General features: G+C 44.0%; 1 protein-coding gene across 1 annotated transcript; it reads right to left on the bottom strand.

Moving 5' to 3' along the window:
* Positions 1–154: 154 nt before the first annotated feature.
* Positions 155–12,745, bottom strand: Rnf139 (ring finger protein 139). Its single transcript, XM_048457266.3, has 2 exons — positions 12,522–12,745; positions 155–2,230 (listed from the first exon to the last, which is right to left on the bottom strand). The coding sequence occupies exons 1-2, from the start codon at positions 12,700–12,702 to the stop codon at positions 408–410; spliced, it is 2,004 nt and encodes a 667-aa protein (XP_048313223.2). The 5' UTR covers positions 12,703–12,745; the 3' UTR covers positions 155–407.
* Between the last annotated feature and the right edge of the window lie 1,662 nt (positions 12,746–14,407).

Here is a 14,407-nt window from a genome sequence, read left to right as displayed (position 1 = left end):
TCACGGAGGACTCTGGGTCCAGCATTAGATATGTTCTAACTTCACGGAGGACTCTGGGTCCAGCATTAGATATGTTCTAACTTCACGGAGGACTCTCTGGCACAGCTGACGCACCGTATCATCACAATTTCTATTAAGAAGTTATTTGTTCAAATTTTGTCATAGAAACGTGAAAACATTTTATTCTATGTACAATAATGTACACAAATTTAAATAGGTCACCAAAGAGACCAGAAGTAATTAAAGAGGTATATTTACAGTAGCACATCACAGTAAACGGAAAATCATTCACAGTTTCAACAGCGATACTGTTTTTGTGCTTGGTTACACACTGACATGAAGCATAGTACTCCATTTTGGATGAACTGAATTTTAAACAAATACCTCAATGATTAGTAAATGCTACTTTAATCAGTGTCATCATTAAATTCTGCTGCTGCTGCTGCGCCTGTACGCTGAGTCCCTCCGTTCCTTTCTCTTTGAACATCATCGTCGCAGTCTGTACTGTCATCCTCATTCAATTCTCGGTCAGATCCAGCAGCATCTTCTCTTAAAGCTTCCTCTGGATTCTGATTTTCGTTGGGTGCAATAAATCCATTGTTGTTAGATATATTTGAATTGTCCTTCATATCATCTTCGATGTACACTTTTTGATGGCACATTGGACAAGTATCTTGAATGTACAGCCATTTTCGAAGGCACAGTGCATGGAAGTAATGATTACATGGTGTGATACGAGCGGATGTTGTAAACTCATGATAGCAGATTGCACATACATCATCGATTTCTTGCAAGTGGCTCCCTTTTATTTCAGGAAGTGAATTGATTTTCTTAACAGCAGTTCTACGATTCATGAATGTCTTCCAGCCATTTTTTACTTGTAAGTAGATGTTAAAATATGCATGTAGGCACATCATACAAGCCCGAATTTTACTTCCTGACTCAAACATCATGGTATAGGCCCCATTCCCAAACATTACCACTCCAAATATAAATTCGATAATATTGCCTGTCGAGCGAACGAAGTAGACATAATCATCAAGCTTTTCCCAGAGGACGTTGTAGTAGCCATCGATCATGAACAGCGTATAAACGGTGAGAGAGACTATCACTTTCAAGCAGAGCTCCACACAGAAGGCTGTGACCGCAAACAGCCATGTGTTTAGTGCATAGTGATGCCAGAGGACATAACTGAGTAAAACAGGAAGAATAAACAGGCAAGCAGAAACAAACAGCACAGGAAAGTGTCTATGGAATGATGATACATGGGAGGCACTGAGAGACATTAACACGGGGTCTGTCATTCCATGGATGAAATGCAGGACTGCAGTTAATAAAAGGCACATGTTTCTACTCAAGCGAATAAGTCTCTCTTCAGGTCTCAGCCCACTTAAACCAGTCTGAAGAGCCAAAATGAAAAACAAAACAGGTGCTACGAAGCCAAGCCGCCTGTCGTCTTCTTCAGTTGATCCAATAAAGGCCAAGATTCCAAGGCCCAAATAATGGGCTATTGAAGAAATTACAGCACTCATGCCTAGCACAGTTAGGGTAGAATCGCACCCACTAATTATTAGATTGCAAATGAGGTCCCAGAAATCATCCCAAGAAATAAAGAAAGACTCAGTTTCATTTGCCATCCTTAAAATGTACATTAATACTGTAGCCTGAGCTGTAATTCTCGTTAGCCAGAAGACCCGGAGTATATCTGGGAAACGAATCCTCTTCCATGTGTCCTCCATCAACAACTGTAATCCATAAATTCGGTACATATGCCTCACTAACAGGTAAACATACCGTGTGGAATAATAAAACCACTTGAGTTTCACTGCCAAGACAAGCACTGTATTTACTATGAGAATCAAAGAAGAGGTGAAAACTAAAGTCTCTCTGATGTGTAATGGTAGCTCTGTGATTAAGCCGATTACAGGAACCAAGATATTCAAAATAATTAACTGTGAATAGATGGACTGAATCTGGAGTAGAGTGACATATCCAATTCCAAAGGTCAGCTGCAGAACGATGAGCGCCATCCACAGTGAGGGCCCTTTCCGGGGAAGCAGCTCGATGCCAAAAGCTGATGTGTTGTAGGCACCATAGAAGTCAATGTGCAAAGCAGCATAGTAATTCACCAACACTGAAGTTGCAGCTAGTAGAAAGGCTGAGCTGTACATGTAAAACTTGAAAAGTGATCGCTGTGACAAGATCAGAACAGTACTGGACACAATTATACCTAAAGACAAAAGGAGAGGACATTACTCAAAGGAAGTCATTTTAAGCATGTTTTCATACTAGCAATTAAATTTTCTTCCTTTATTATGGTATTTTCATAGTTGTTAAAGACAACTTAAGAGTTCTAAAGGCCAGACCAACTAAACACATTTAAAAAAAAAAAACCTGGCCCTTATTTTCTGGTTTCTAAAGTAATTCTGTTTATCATGGTATATATCCAGGCACAAGACTACTACATTATCTTCAAGACAAATATGTAATGATACGCACCTTTTGGTAAGTTTTAAAACTCAAAATGATACTGCCTGTATAATTTCATAATTATTAAAAAGTTCAAATGAGACGACTAAGAATTAGAAGGACTAAAATGTTCCTACTTGGTTTCAGAATTCTTTCCTAAAGTATTCAGGCAATCAGGTGAAGTGCTCTGCTTCTACTCAGTTCCCCCTTTACAACTGAACTCAAAAGGCTCTTGCTTCTCAGACATGCGTATTCTCTAGGGGTCCAAACTAGGTCCCTAGGACTTTTCTTCACATTTTGGAAATGATCTTCCAAGTTCTCTTTCCTACAAATTACTGAATCACTTCATATAGCAAAATAACAGAAAAATCAAACCACGTTTTAAAAGACAGCTCTAAACGTGACTCCCATTATTCCATGTGTAACTACTATAAATGTTCGGATGATCCACATCAAGTGCCATCATTGTACTCTGCCTAAGGAGATTAATTTTTAAGTGGAAGCACCATAACTATGTTACTGGACTAGGTTTAAAGTACGGAGATGAAATAAAACTGCTCACCTAATTCTCCTAAACTCTTAACTGCAAACCTCACCTGCTTTTCCAGAACTTAATTTCAATAATGGTACTACTGATGCTCTGGGCTCCATACCCTCAAACTTTGCTTCCCAACACACGCTACTGTACCAACTGCTCCTTCCTCTGCCATAATTACATCTGTAGTTTAGAATATGTCTACATTTCATCCCTGACTTTTCAAATCCTACCTATCCTAGAGATCCTTTTGACTGTTCACTCAGCATACCCACAGAACTTTTGACATACCTAGTGTATATACTACTTGATACTGAAATTTGTAATTATCCATGTAGGTACTGCCCTATTACACAGTTATTGGAGCCCACAATGCTTTATACAAAAGAAAGGCTTGTTATTGGGGCAATGTTTCAGTACCACAGGCATTATGCTCTTAAAGATGATCACAAAATAGAGCCTGACTGAAAAACTGAAACCTAGGGCAGGGGACAGACAAAGCTAAGAAGCCATGAACTCTCAGCAGCTTTCCCTCCAGTGTGCCATCAAGAACGCTGCATTTCACGGCCTATGCATATAAAAAAAAGGGCTGCAGTGATGGTTAGTTCCTTTAGGAGATTATCCTGTGCCTAAATGTCAGGCCCTTTGTGAAAAACACACACATTCACACACCTGAAAATACATAAATCTGAGTAAGATCTGCCTGCTCCCCCAGAAGATGGGACTGTATGGAGCATCAGCAACTTTTCTCCTAGAACAGAAGCAACATGACTTCAGTCTGCAAGAGGCCATCTTGCTGCCTTTGTCTACATGGAAATTCCCAAGCCTAATTGATTCTCTAAGTTGAGTCAAAATCAAAATAACCTGAGTTCTATTTTATGCCACTTAAAGAGAGAAAGTAAAGTAAAACAGGTACTAAAATGCTTGGTGTCCACTTGCTATTTATAGTAGTATATCAGCCCCCACCCTAACTCTTCATGTCCTTAGCTGAACTTTTATAGTCCTTTTTTAAACCTAATAATTTCTCTGAATCTTATTTATACACACAAATAGAGGAGTGGCTTGGCTGTTAGGAATTTCTGTACAAAGCAGGTGCCATTGGTACATGTGTCTAACAAAGCAGGAAGTGGTAGAAGGGGACACGACCTGTAGTGCCGTTATGACCTCCAAGTCTGGATATGGCCTAACAAGAAATCTGATCCCTCCCTTCCCCACTGTCTACTCAAGGCTGTCCTCAAGCCTGTACCTGCTTCAGCCTCCTAGATGCTGGGATTGGAGGCACAGCCACCATCCCTAGGCTTCCTACTCCTCCCTGAGGAAGATGCCGCCTTCAGTGGATAACTAACAAGCACTCCGTAAGCAGCACACACTGTTATAATTCCTCCCCAAAGTCTACAGACAGATTTTTTTTTTTAATATGGGGAGAACCGACACTCACTTTACAGAAAAAATACCAACTCCCCAAATACTATGTCTCCAAAGTAAATGTTTCTCTTGGTGATCTTTGGGGAGCACAGTTAAGGTTTCTTTACACTGCAGTTTCAGACATGAGGTTCCTTCTTAGGGTTCATTTAAAATGGCTAAGGAAGCCCAGGGGGAGTCTTCATTAGGGCTCATAAGGGACCCACTTTCTTTTAAAACACCACCTGGAGATGCAGAAAGAGAATCGATTATATCACAACTTGGGAATTTCAGTCCTAGACTCTAGTAATTAGAGTATTTATAAAGTTCTCAAGGTAGAAAAATCCAATTAGGTTCTTTGAATTAATATTTGAACTGAATTCACCAAAGAGTTCAGGGCTTTTTCAATTAGATTTTCAAAACCAAGAAATAAAAACAGGAGAGGAGGGGTAACTGCATGCATTTCACATAGCACAGCATGGGCTCTTTTTGTGTTTCTGAGACAGGGACTTGCTATGTATGTAGTCCAAACTAGCCTTCAACTTGTGCCCTCCCACCCGTCTCTAAAGTGCTGAGACTAAGGGTGTGCCTTGCCGAAGGATGAACCCTGTACAGTGAATTCATTCCAACCTGCTTCTGCAAACTCCTGGCTACAACTGAGCCGGAAATAAATTAACATCTACCCCTCTCCAGATGCCTGGGTGCCTTGAAAGCAGACTAGAGGGTGTGAAATACAGCAAGGCAGCACAGTAGCAAATACACTTCTCCCTACTTCAAACAGGGGCCTCAATAGCCAATTCCAGGAAGAAAGTATGTGTGATGATGTCAATCTATTAGCATACTTGGCAAGTAAATTATACCACAGAGAACATTTTTCTAAACTTGGCATTGTGGCACCTACCTTTAATCCAAGCCCTGAGGAATTGTGGCAGAAGGCCCATGCTAAGCTGCATGAGACCCTACCTTAAAACAAAAAAAATTCTATCAAACTTTCTTACATTTTATGTAAAACAACAAGAATGGTATCATAGGTTGTTCTATTCATAAAATTAATTTTTAACATGTATGAGTTTATTAACATATGGAACATGGATTTTAAAAAGCCAAACCCTAAAGAGGTGGTGGCTTTGGTTTTAGGAGACAGAGTCTCTCTACAGAGCCCTAGCTGTCCTTGAACTCACAGAGATCTGCCTGCCTCTGCTTCTAGAGTGCTGGGACCAAAGGTGTTCCCCCCAATACCCTTCTCTGAAGAGGTGTTCACCATCTATACTATGAAATATCTACCTGGTTCTCACCCAGATTCCAAACTTTCAACTTCTAAAACCTGTGGAATCCACATGATTAATACTGTCTTGTATAGGAATGCAGTGAATGCCAGTTTGGAACTTCTGGATATCTTCAAGATGGAGACTGACTTGTACAGAAGGTTTTGGTCCCATTCCTACCTGATGTGGGATTCCCCTCTGTATGCTGTGAGTATCACTGGTTAATAAAGCAGCTGTTTTGAGCCTGGGATAGGGCAGCGTAGAGCTAGGCGGGGAAAACTAAACTAATGCTGGGAGAAAAAAAAAAAGGCAGCGTCAGAGACAAGCCATGTAGCCCTGTCTCTGACAGATGCTGGAACTTTACCCGGTAAGCCTCAGCTTCCTGGTGATACACAGATTACTAGAAATGGGTTAATTTGAGATATGAGTTAGCCAGAAATACGTTTAAGCTATTGGCCAAATAGTATTGCAAATAATAGGGTTTCTGAGTGATTATTTCAGGGCTGAGCAGCCGGGAGCTAACAAGCAGCCTCTACAACACCTACCCCTACTTCTGAAGCTGGAGAGGGACAGAGCTGAGGACCTAAGTCACAGGCTGATGACTTAACTGACATGCCTACATAAAGAAGCAACAAAAACCCCAGCAAGACTGAATTCTGAGGGCTCCAGATAGCTCAACTTGAAGTTTCTGAGGCTGGAAACCTGTCAGGGCACAGTCTCTCGACAGTACCCTCCCCTCCTCACCTGTGTTCTGTACATCTTCCATCTGTGCCCTTTGTAATAGATGGACAAATATAGGCATTTCTCATACTCTGTCTGCCTTAATTCTAGCAATTAAGGGAACATAAAGAGTGGGCTAGGGAAGCCCTGGATGATAGACAGCACATGTTAGAAGCACAGGTCACACAACCTAGGTGAGGGGCGGACTTGTGCGACTGATGGAACTCTCATCCTAGAAAGTCAGTTATCAGCACTGAACTAAATTGCAGGACAAGCTGTGGTACTCATGAAGAATGCACCACAAAACTGGCTGTTGGGGAGGAAAAATCTACATGCATTCTGTTGACCAGAGGGGAAGCACTCTGGACTGGATGTGGAAAAGTAAGAAAAATGCCCTTTTGTTCCTCTGTCATCACACTGTCTTACTGGCACCGCAGAGGCAGGACAAGTTTAATTTCTCGCACCATGACAAGTCTAACCATGTGCTCATACAGACAGACGATGGGCAGTGCCTTTTGAGGGTTACATGTTTAATACTGAACCTACCAATATTTTATATTTCTGAGGATATTTCCTCTAAGTTCTACATTCAATATTAGTTTATTTAGAACTAATTTCATAAACATAAGGTAGGTGTCCAGCAATCCCCCCCCCGCCTTTTTTTGGTTTTTTGAGACAGGGTTTCTCTGTGTATTCCTGGCTGTTCTGGAACTCGCTCTGTAGACCAGGCTGGCCTCAAACACACAGAGATTCACCTGCCTCTGCTTCCCAAGTGCTGGGATTAAAGCTGTGCACCATCTGGCCCCATATTATTTTTAATTGACACATATTAGTACTTATGATAAGGGTTCCTATGAACAGTGAACCCATTTGTAATCAGGGTAATTATCCCCTCAAATAATAACGTATACTTAAATTGGTTTCTCACTACTGATTAAATCTTCCATTTTAATTGACTATCCAGGGTTTTTCTGTGACTGCCACTTTATCTTTTGTCCACTTATTAGAGGACAAGTGTCCTCTCAAAGGGCTAGGTTGAAGACAGTCCCTGGCAGGTGGTGAGAGTGGAGACTGCATCATGAGAGCTCTAATTCCAACAATGGGTTAATCCAAGGATGAATTCACAGCTGAAGGGAGTGGATGGGGCCTATGGAAGCAGCAGGTCCCTTACAGAGGTAGGGTAGGGGTGGGGGATCTTGAAAGGGATGCTTCTAAAGGTATAACTCATCTTGGCTCCTTCCTGTCTCTGTGCTTCCTGTCTGCCACTAGATAAGCAACTCTCTCCGCCTTGGCCTTTAGTCATATGCTCTGCTTTACCGCAGGCCCCAAGTCAATTAACCAAGTATCCAGGAACTGAACCCTCTGAACCTAGGAGTCAAAATAGCTCTTTCCTCCTATGAATCTTCAGTATTTGTCACAACAAAACAACTAACACAATATGGTGCCAGGAGCTTTTCCTATTTGTGTGCAATTAAAAATATTCTGAACATAAATATATTTGCTTGTCATAAGTGATGCTCAGGTTTACATCCAGTTCTTTATATTTTAGATGCTGCTTTATTATAAAAGGTTTTTAATTTTAAAAATTCAATTTAGATCTTTTAGTTTTTACATATTGACTATTCATACAGATAAGAGAAAAAGAACCAGCAATTTTTCCATATTAAGTAAATCATCACTAAATACTTCATAGTTACTTTCATGAACCTTAATTCAATTCTACCTCCAAAACCCATCAAGTTTCTATTATACTGGTTCCGTTTCTGAGCAACGTATTTTATATTCCTAGTCTATTTGCTCATTTCTCAACCAGGATTAGATTCCTCCCTCCTTGGGGGCATTTGGCAGAATCTAGGGACAGATTTGGCTGTGATAGCCGAGGTCAGGTAGAAGACAAAGAATGCTAAGATTGAACATTGCAGAGGATAAGGACCCATTCCCATATTTACTCTGTCCAAAATGCCAACAGAGCCACTGCTGAGATCTCTCAGTCTGGTCTTCTGCCAGTCACAATCACTTTTGCTTCATTTTGCTTTCTTACATCACATGTTTTTCTACTGAACCAACGATCTCTTTCTTTTACACTGAACAGATTCCCGACTAATTACACATTTAGAGTAAGTCTGAAGTTTGTCATTTTGTTTCTTTCAGTAATGCTGTAATGAATGTCCTTGCTCATAGTGTAGTATAACTCAAATCTCTAAGTCTGTAGAACTGGAGCTGCGAATCCAAAGGTATACGGTAAATGTCACCTGAAGGATAGAGACATAGCTCAGGTGGCAAGAATATCTGCTACCTTGCACGCTTGACAGCCTGGGTTCAATCCCTGGCATCTTGTAAAGCCAGCAACGGTGTGGGACATGCTTATGATCTCATCAGCGGAGGCAAGAAAACCAAAAACTCAAGGTCATCTTCAATTTGTGGCCAGCCTAGGCCACATGAGACCCTGCTTCAATCAGTCAATATCAACCGATAATGTCAAATGGTTTACAGAGGCTTATCAAATTATATCAATTTACCCATTTCAAATAGGTAAACACATCTGCCAAATACTTTTAAATCATACTTTGAATTCTTCATCAATCTAACAGATAAACTGTATTGCTATTGTTATAAGTAAGGCTAGGAACTATTTACTTATTTATATTTTATGTATGAGTGCTCTGTATGTAAACCTGCAGGCCAGAAGAGGACATCAGATCCTTTTATAGATGATTGTGAGCCACCAGGTCGGTGTGGGAATTGAACTCAGGACCTCTGGAAGAGCAGCCAGTGTGCTTAACCACTGAGCCATCTCTCTAGCCTCTACAAGCTATTTCTTTACTGGCCACTTGAAATTTATTTATTGTAAAGTTCCCACTTTACTATGGAAGCATTTTTTTTTTTTTACAAAAAAACTTACCATACATGATATCCTCTGTCATTTTAAAAGATTTGCAATAAAAAAGTTTTTCATTTTTAAACACTCAAACTTATTGCCCCTTGTAATTTCTGACTTTTCTTTTATGTTTAGAAAATCCTTGTGAGTTACCACATGAGCAATACCATTAAAACAAGCTCCCATGCTTACATCTTCTCTAGTGTATTTAAATCTGCTAATTCAGCATCATGTTGCTGTAGAGTGAGTTTCATTTAACATTCTAATACTTCCTAAGAAATACTTTTATGTTCCAAAACATTGTACTTATTGTTAAGGTTTTCTTTGTATCTCTAAAATGAAAGGCTTTGCTTTCTGAGCTTTTGAAATATCAAATTGGTTTGATACCAAATGCAAGTGCAATTGCTCAGAGGGTGTGCCCGTGTGGACACCAACACATACTGCTAGGAACATTTGAAAAGAGTGTGCTGAGCACTACTGAGCAGCTCGTCTCCATTTGGACCTTGCACACACACACACACACATACACATCACTATTTTATTTAAGGTCATTTATTTTTCAAACACAAAACTCACTTTTTCATTTCTATTTTATTTTAGTTTTTCGAGACAGGGTTTCTCTGTGTAGCCCTTGGCTGTCCTGAGACTCACTCTGCTGAGCAAGCTGGCCTCGAACTCACAGACATCACCTGCCTCTGCCTCTGCTCCTGAATGCTGGGATTAAAGATGTGTGTCATCACCACCCAGCACATTTTTTATTCTCACAAACAAAATATTAGCACAACTATTCTGCTACAATTTAGGGAATAGTTAGATGACAAATTCTGAAGTCAATTTTTAATTGCTCATAAAATCTGACTCAATTTTCAGGAATAAAAATTTTCAAATAAATATTTGGTGATTTCAAAAGGATGAAGTATCTGTAACACAATACAGTCTTAATGGAAGCATTAAATTATTTTTGAAAAATTATCATACGAACAGCTAACACATGAACAGCCAAATGATGTTTTAAAGAGTTAATTATCCTAACTCATTTACTGTCTTAAACTCCATAATAAAGCTACTGTGAACACAAGTTCCCAAAAACAAGCTGCACCTTCAAAACGAGCCTCCTGCAAGCCTGAGTGATGGGAACTTCACTGACTGTGGAGGGTTGGAATGTTGCAGGTCTAGAGCCTAATTACAATTTATCTTAGGCTATCTTTAGCCCTTACAGTCACTCCTTGCCCAAGTCAGAGTGAGACCTAGCTAGCTAGCACCCAGTGACTAACAGATAAAAACTGTCTGGAATATCAATTTACAGTCTTCATTCGCAACAACCATATCCTGGCCTATAGCAGACAGAGTTGTCTCGGCTTTGCTTGGCCCAACTACTTACTGTTTCCACTAATTTTTTTTAAAAGTGATTTATGACACTTTGTTTTGTTATAAAAACTTCAGCAAACTGTTACCACGCTGGAACACAGAATTTGGGGTAACCTCAATCAGTGTTCCTGGACCACAGCAACTCATATTTGGTTTCAGAATCGGCTATCTCCTATTCCATTTGAGGTGAGAGCTGTGTTGTGTTGACAAGACATCATTGTCCATCTTTACAAAGGTGACTATAACGAGACCAAAGCATAGAGCAGTTAAATGGACGACCAGCGGTTCTTATTTAAATCCCCAAATACAAAGTTTCCGTGAAGATAAAAAGTAGGTGTGCAGATTGGGCAAGGGGAACAGCTGCTTGCTCAACGTCCTCACTATACACGACTTCACCAAGGAAGCCGCCTTTCCTTAGACCTACCTAGTGCTGGGTACTCAACAGGGCACTGCATTAAATCACCAGGTCCCCAAAGAGTTCTCAGAACCTGCAGTTATTACGCCAGGAAGACCTTCAAGGCGGCGGCTATCCTGTCTCTGAAATGAATATGCAGACTCCTCTCACCTACAGCACTAATTTCACAAACCACAGAGGATGGTGCCAGCAACTTTCACAGAGGAAGCAGACTGCTCACAGTCCTGTGCTCACACAACACCACTTTCATCTCTCCCTTTCCAATGATGAACACTGACCGGCAGCACCCTGCTCTCCGCTCTACTTCAACACACCGAGGGAGACAGTGAGCGCCACCCGATGTCAGAGGACTTTCTGAGGCTCTGACAAGCGCTTACCAGCTGGGCACCAGATCTCAAACACCTAACTTCTCCAACCTCATTTCTTCACTTGTAGTGAGGACAACACTATCTTTGAGGGGTGACTGACAGATTAGGTAACGCCCGGGAAAATGCTCCGCAAAAGTGAGCAGGCAGACAAACGCAAATACTGTTACTAAGAACAAAATTCTCTCTTTTCTGCCACCCCTTTTCTGTGGAAATAGCCAACAGATGCTTGTACTCTGGACAGTCTTGGGGAGGACCTCACTCCAGTCCCCCTCCCCAACACTTCAAACGCCAAGAACCCACTGAAAACTCACCTTAACAGTCACCTCACCAACAAACTGTCGCAACTGTAATTAGAAAAATCCCTGTATACATAATGTTTCTCACTCTGGTAAAGCAGTGCGGAAATAGAAAGTGAAATACAAAAAGCTCTTAGTACTTAACCCATATGAAGACTGATTTTCCTAAGTCTCTCTCGCAAATGTCTCATCACCCCGGGGGCAAGTTTTCAAAGTCACATTCAACACCTTATTATTTACTCATAGAAAGATTTTAGGGCTCCCTATAAGTATAACCTTCCTCGCGGTGACTTTTGGAAATGGTTTCAAGGTCTGACATTCAACCCCGTCTCCTGACTTGTCTGTCCATTCACCTCAAACACTTCGCGAGCCTGTGGACTCCAGGACACTTAAGTGACAACAGACTCTACCTCGCGAAAAGGGCAGACGAGCTCAAGCTTTGGCTCAAATCCAAGGTCACACACGGCGAGACCGGGACAGTTGTTTTTCCAGGGCTGTCGCATAGGACGCGCGCTAAGCCAGCAGTCAGTCATTCCCCAGGAGAAACAGCAGGCAGAGAGCCGCATGCTCACACAGCCCTGCTTTCTCCTCACCTCCTCCAAGTGCCAATGGAACACTGACGCGCCACCACCACTCCGCTGTCAACGCTGGCACGAGCGTCTCAGGTCCCCACACCCCGCCAAGAGGCCCTTCTGGGCAATCGAACCGTGTGTTCCCCGAGCCGCGTACCACCAGGTGCCCTGCCGCCCCCGTCCGACCCGGGCAGGGCACGCCCTGGCCCCGCGGGCTATCCCCGCTGTCCTTACCAAGGAGCCGGAGAAAGATCTGGAGCCCAATGCACAGCCGGCTTTGGCTGGAATCGTAGTAGGAGTTGAAGATGGCGTCGATGATGTAAAGGCAGGGCACCCGGAGCGCCACTTCGAGCGCCGCCCAGACCTGCTGCTGGGCCATCCGCACCTGCTGCTGCGGGGGCCCCACCGCCGCCATGAGCCGCTGCCACACCGGGGCTGGGCGGGCCGGGCAGGGCGGCGCGGGGGAGGCCCGGGGCCGCGGCCGGGGCGGGCGCAGAGGAGAGTGACTCCGCCCCCGCCCGCCTCCTGTCCTGGGTCCCGGCCCGCCCCGCCGCCGGCTCGACCGCTCGCTCGCGTCCCTCGATGGAGCCGGGGGAGGCGGGGGGCGGCGGCGGCAGCGGCTCCCGGGAGGCCTCGGGGCGTCGGTGTTTCCGGCCGGCTAGGGTCTGGCTCCTCCTCCCTTCAGCGCCTCCCCCGCCAGCGGAGCCACCATCTTGACCCCGCCTGCCTCGGCCGTTGCTGCCGTTGCGAGGCCCCCGAGGCTGCGCCCGCGGTCACTCGAGAACGCGGAACCCGGCCTGCGTCACAATCGGGCGCGCCGCGCAGCGTCAGCACGCGCGGCACGGCGCGGCGCGGCCAGCCTCGTGCGTTGCCATGGTGCCCGCCGGCTTCGGCAGACCGCGCCGCCGGGTGGCGCTGGCGTTGCCGGGGCTGTCGCTCGGCTTGGGCGCGCACCTAGCGAGGGCTCCTGTGCGGACCGGTAGTTGTTAGATGTTTATGGAGTAGCCCAGGAACTCGCTTCCCACGGCTTGGGAGATGAAAAGGCTCACGACGACGCCCTGCCTACCTGCCTCTCCCCGCCAGGGGCCCGGGGCTGAGGATGCCAGGGGAAATACCTGCGCGAGCACAGAGCCGTCCCCGCCAGACTTGGCACTGGCTTTGGGGTGGTAGGCGCTGCCAAGAAAAACACCACTCCCCTGTGTTTACACGTCTCCCTTCCTGTCCATGTGGACAGAACTGAGGACAGTCGTGAGCACATTTTATTAGCGGCTTAGGAGCCTAAAACTTAAGAGCAAGGGCCTCGGTCTCTCTAGTTCTTCGATTTACCCTCGTCCTTGGGGTAAGCGCTTCTGCTTAATCCTTAAGCAGAACAGATGAGACCATTCTTTTCTGGCACTTTCTTGTTTGATCAGTGGAGTTGGTGGTATGGCCTGGCTGTCGTCACTCTGTTCCTTCTCCAGCAAGTGAAGAGTGTGAGGTCAGAGACTGAGCTGTAGATTTAACTGTTTTTGTTGAAGGTACCTAAAATAGCAAACAAGGGGCGTGGTTGGCTTCCGCTCCCAGCGCAAAGTGGCAAAGTGCGTTCTCATGGTTTACAGCAGGGCTCCGAAGTAGAACCTCCCTCCCTCCCGTCCCGTCCCGTCCCGTCCCGTCCCGTCCCGCTCACGGAGGAGGTCTGTACGTAAAATTATCAGACTTGAACAGAACGCCTTTGGGTGAGTGTATTTGGAGTGGAAAGACTGCGCCAGTGTCCTTACTGCAGCCTTGTGTTCTTGTTTTTAGTGATATCACCCTCCCCAGTCCCATCTATGTACTCCTTACTGTATACGAGGCACTGTGGCCACGGTTTTACCTTTTACCGAAGCCTCTACAGCATCTGTTATGATGGGTATTAGTCTCCCTGATTTATAGAGGATGAAAATTTTGAGGGTTACATAGGATGAATTGCAAGATCACAAAGGTACTAAGAGGTGGGCTGTGTACGGCCCAGACTGGTAAACATCAGAAAACAATTTGAACCCAGTGTTACCCTCGGCCAACTCTGCAACCGAATCATATCTATTTTGCCTTTACAGTGTTTTGCCCCAATCTCCTTCCTGTTGCCACTGTCCCCATCTCAA

This window comes from Myodes glareolus, chromosome 19 (assembly GCF_982192425.1).
Source record: "Myodes glareolus chromosome 19, mMyoGla1.1, whole genome shotgun sequence".
NCBI classification, from domain to species: domain Eukaryota; kingdom Metazoa; phylum Chordata; class Mammalia; order Rodentia; family Cricetidae; genus Myodes; species Myodes glareolus.
Note: the sequence above shows the minus strand (reverse complement) of the source record. Positions and strands in the feature narration are given on the sequence as shown.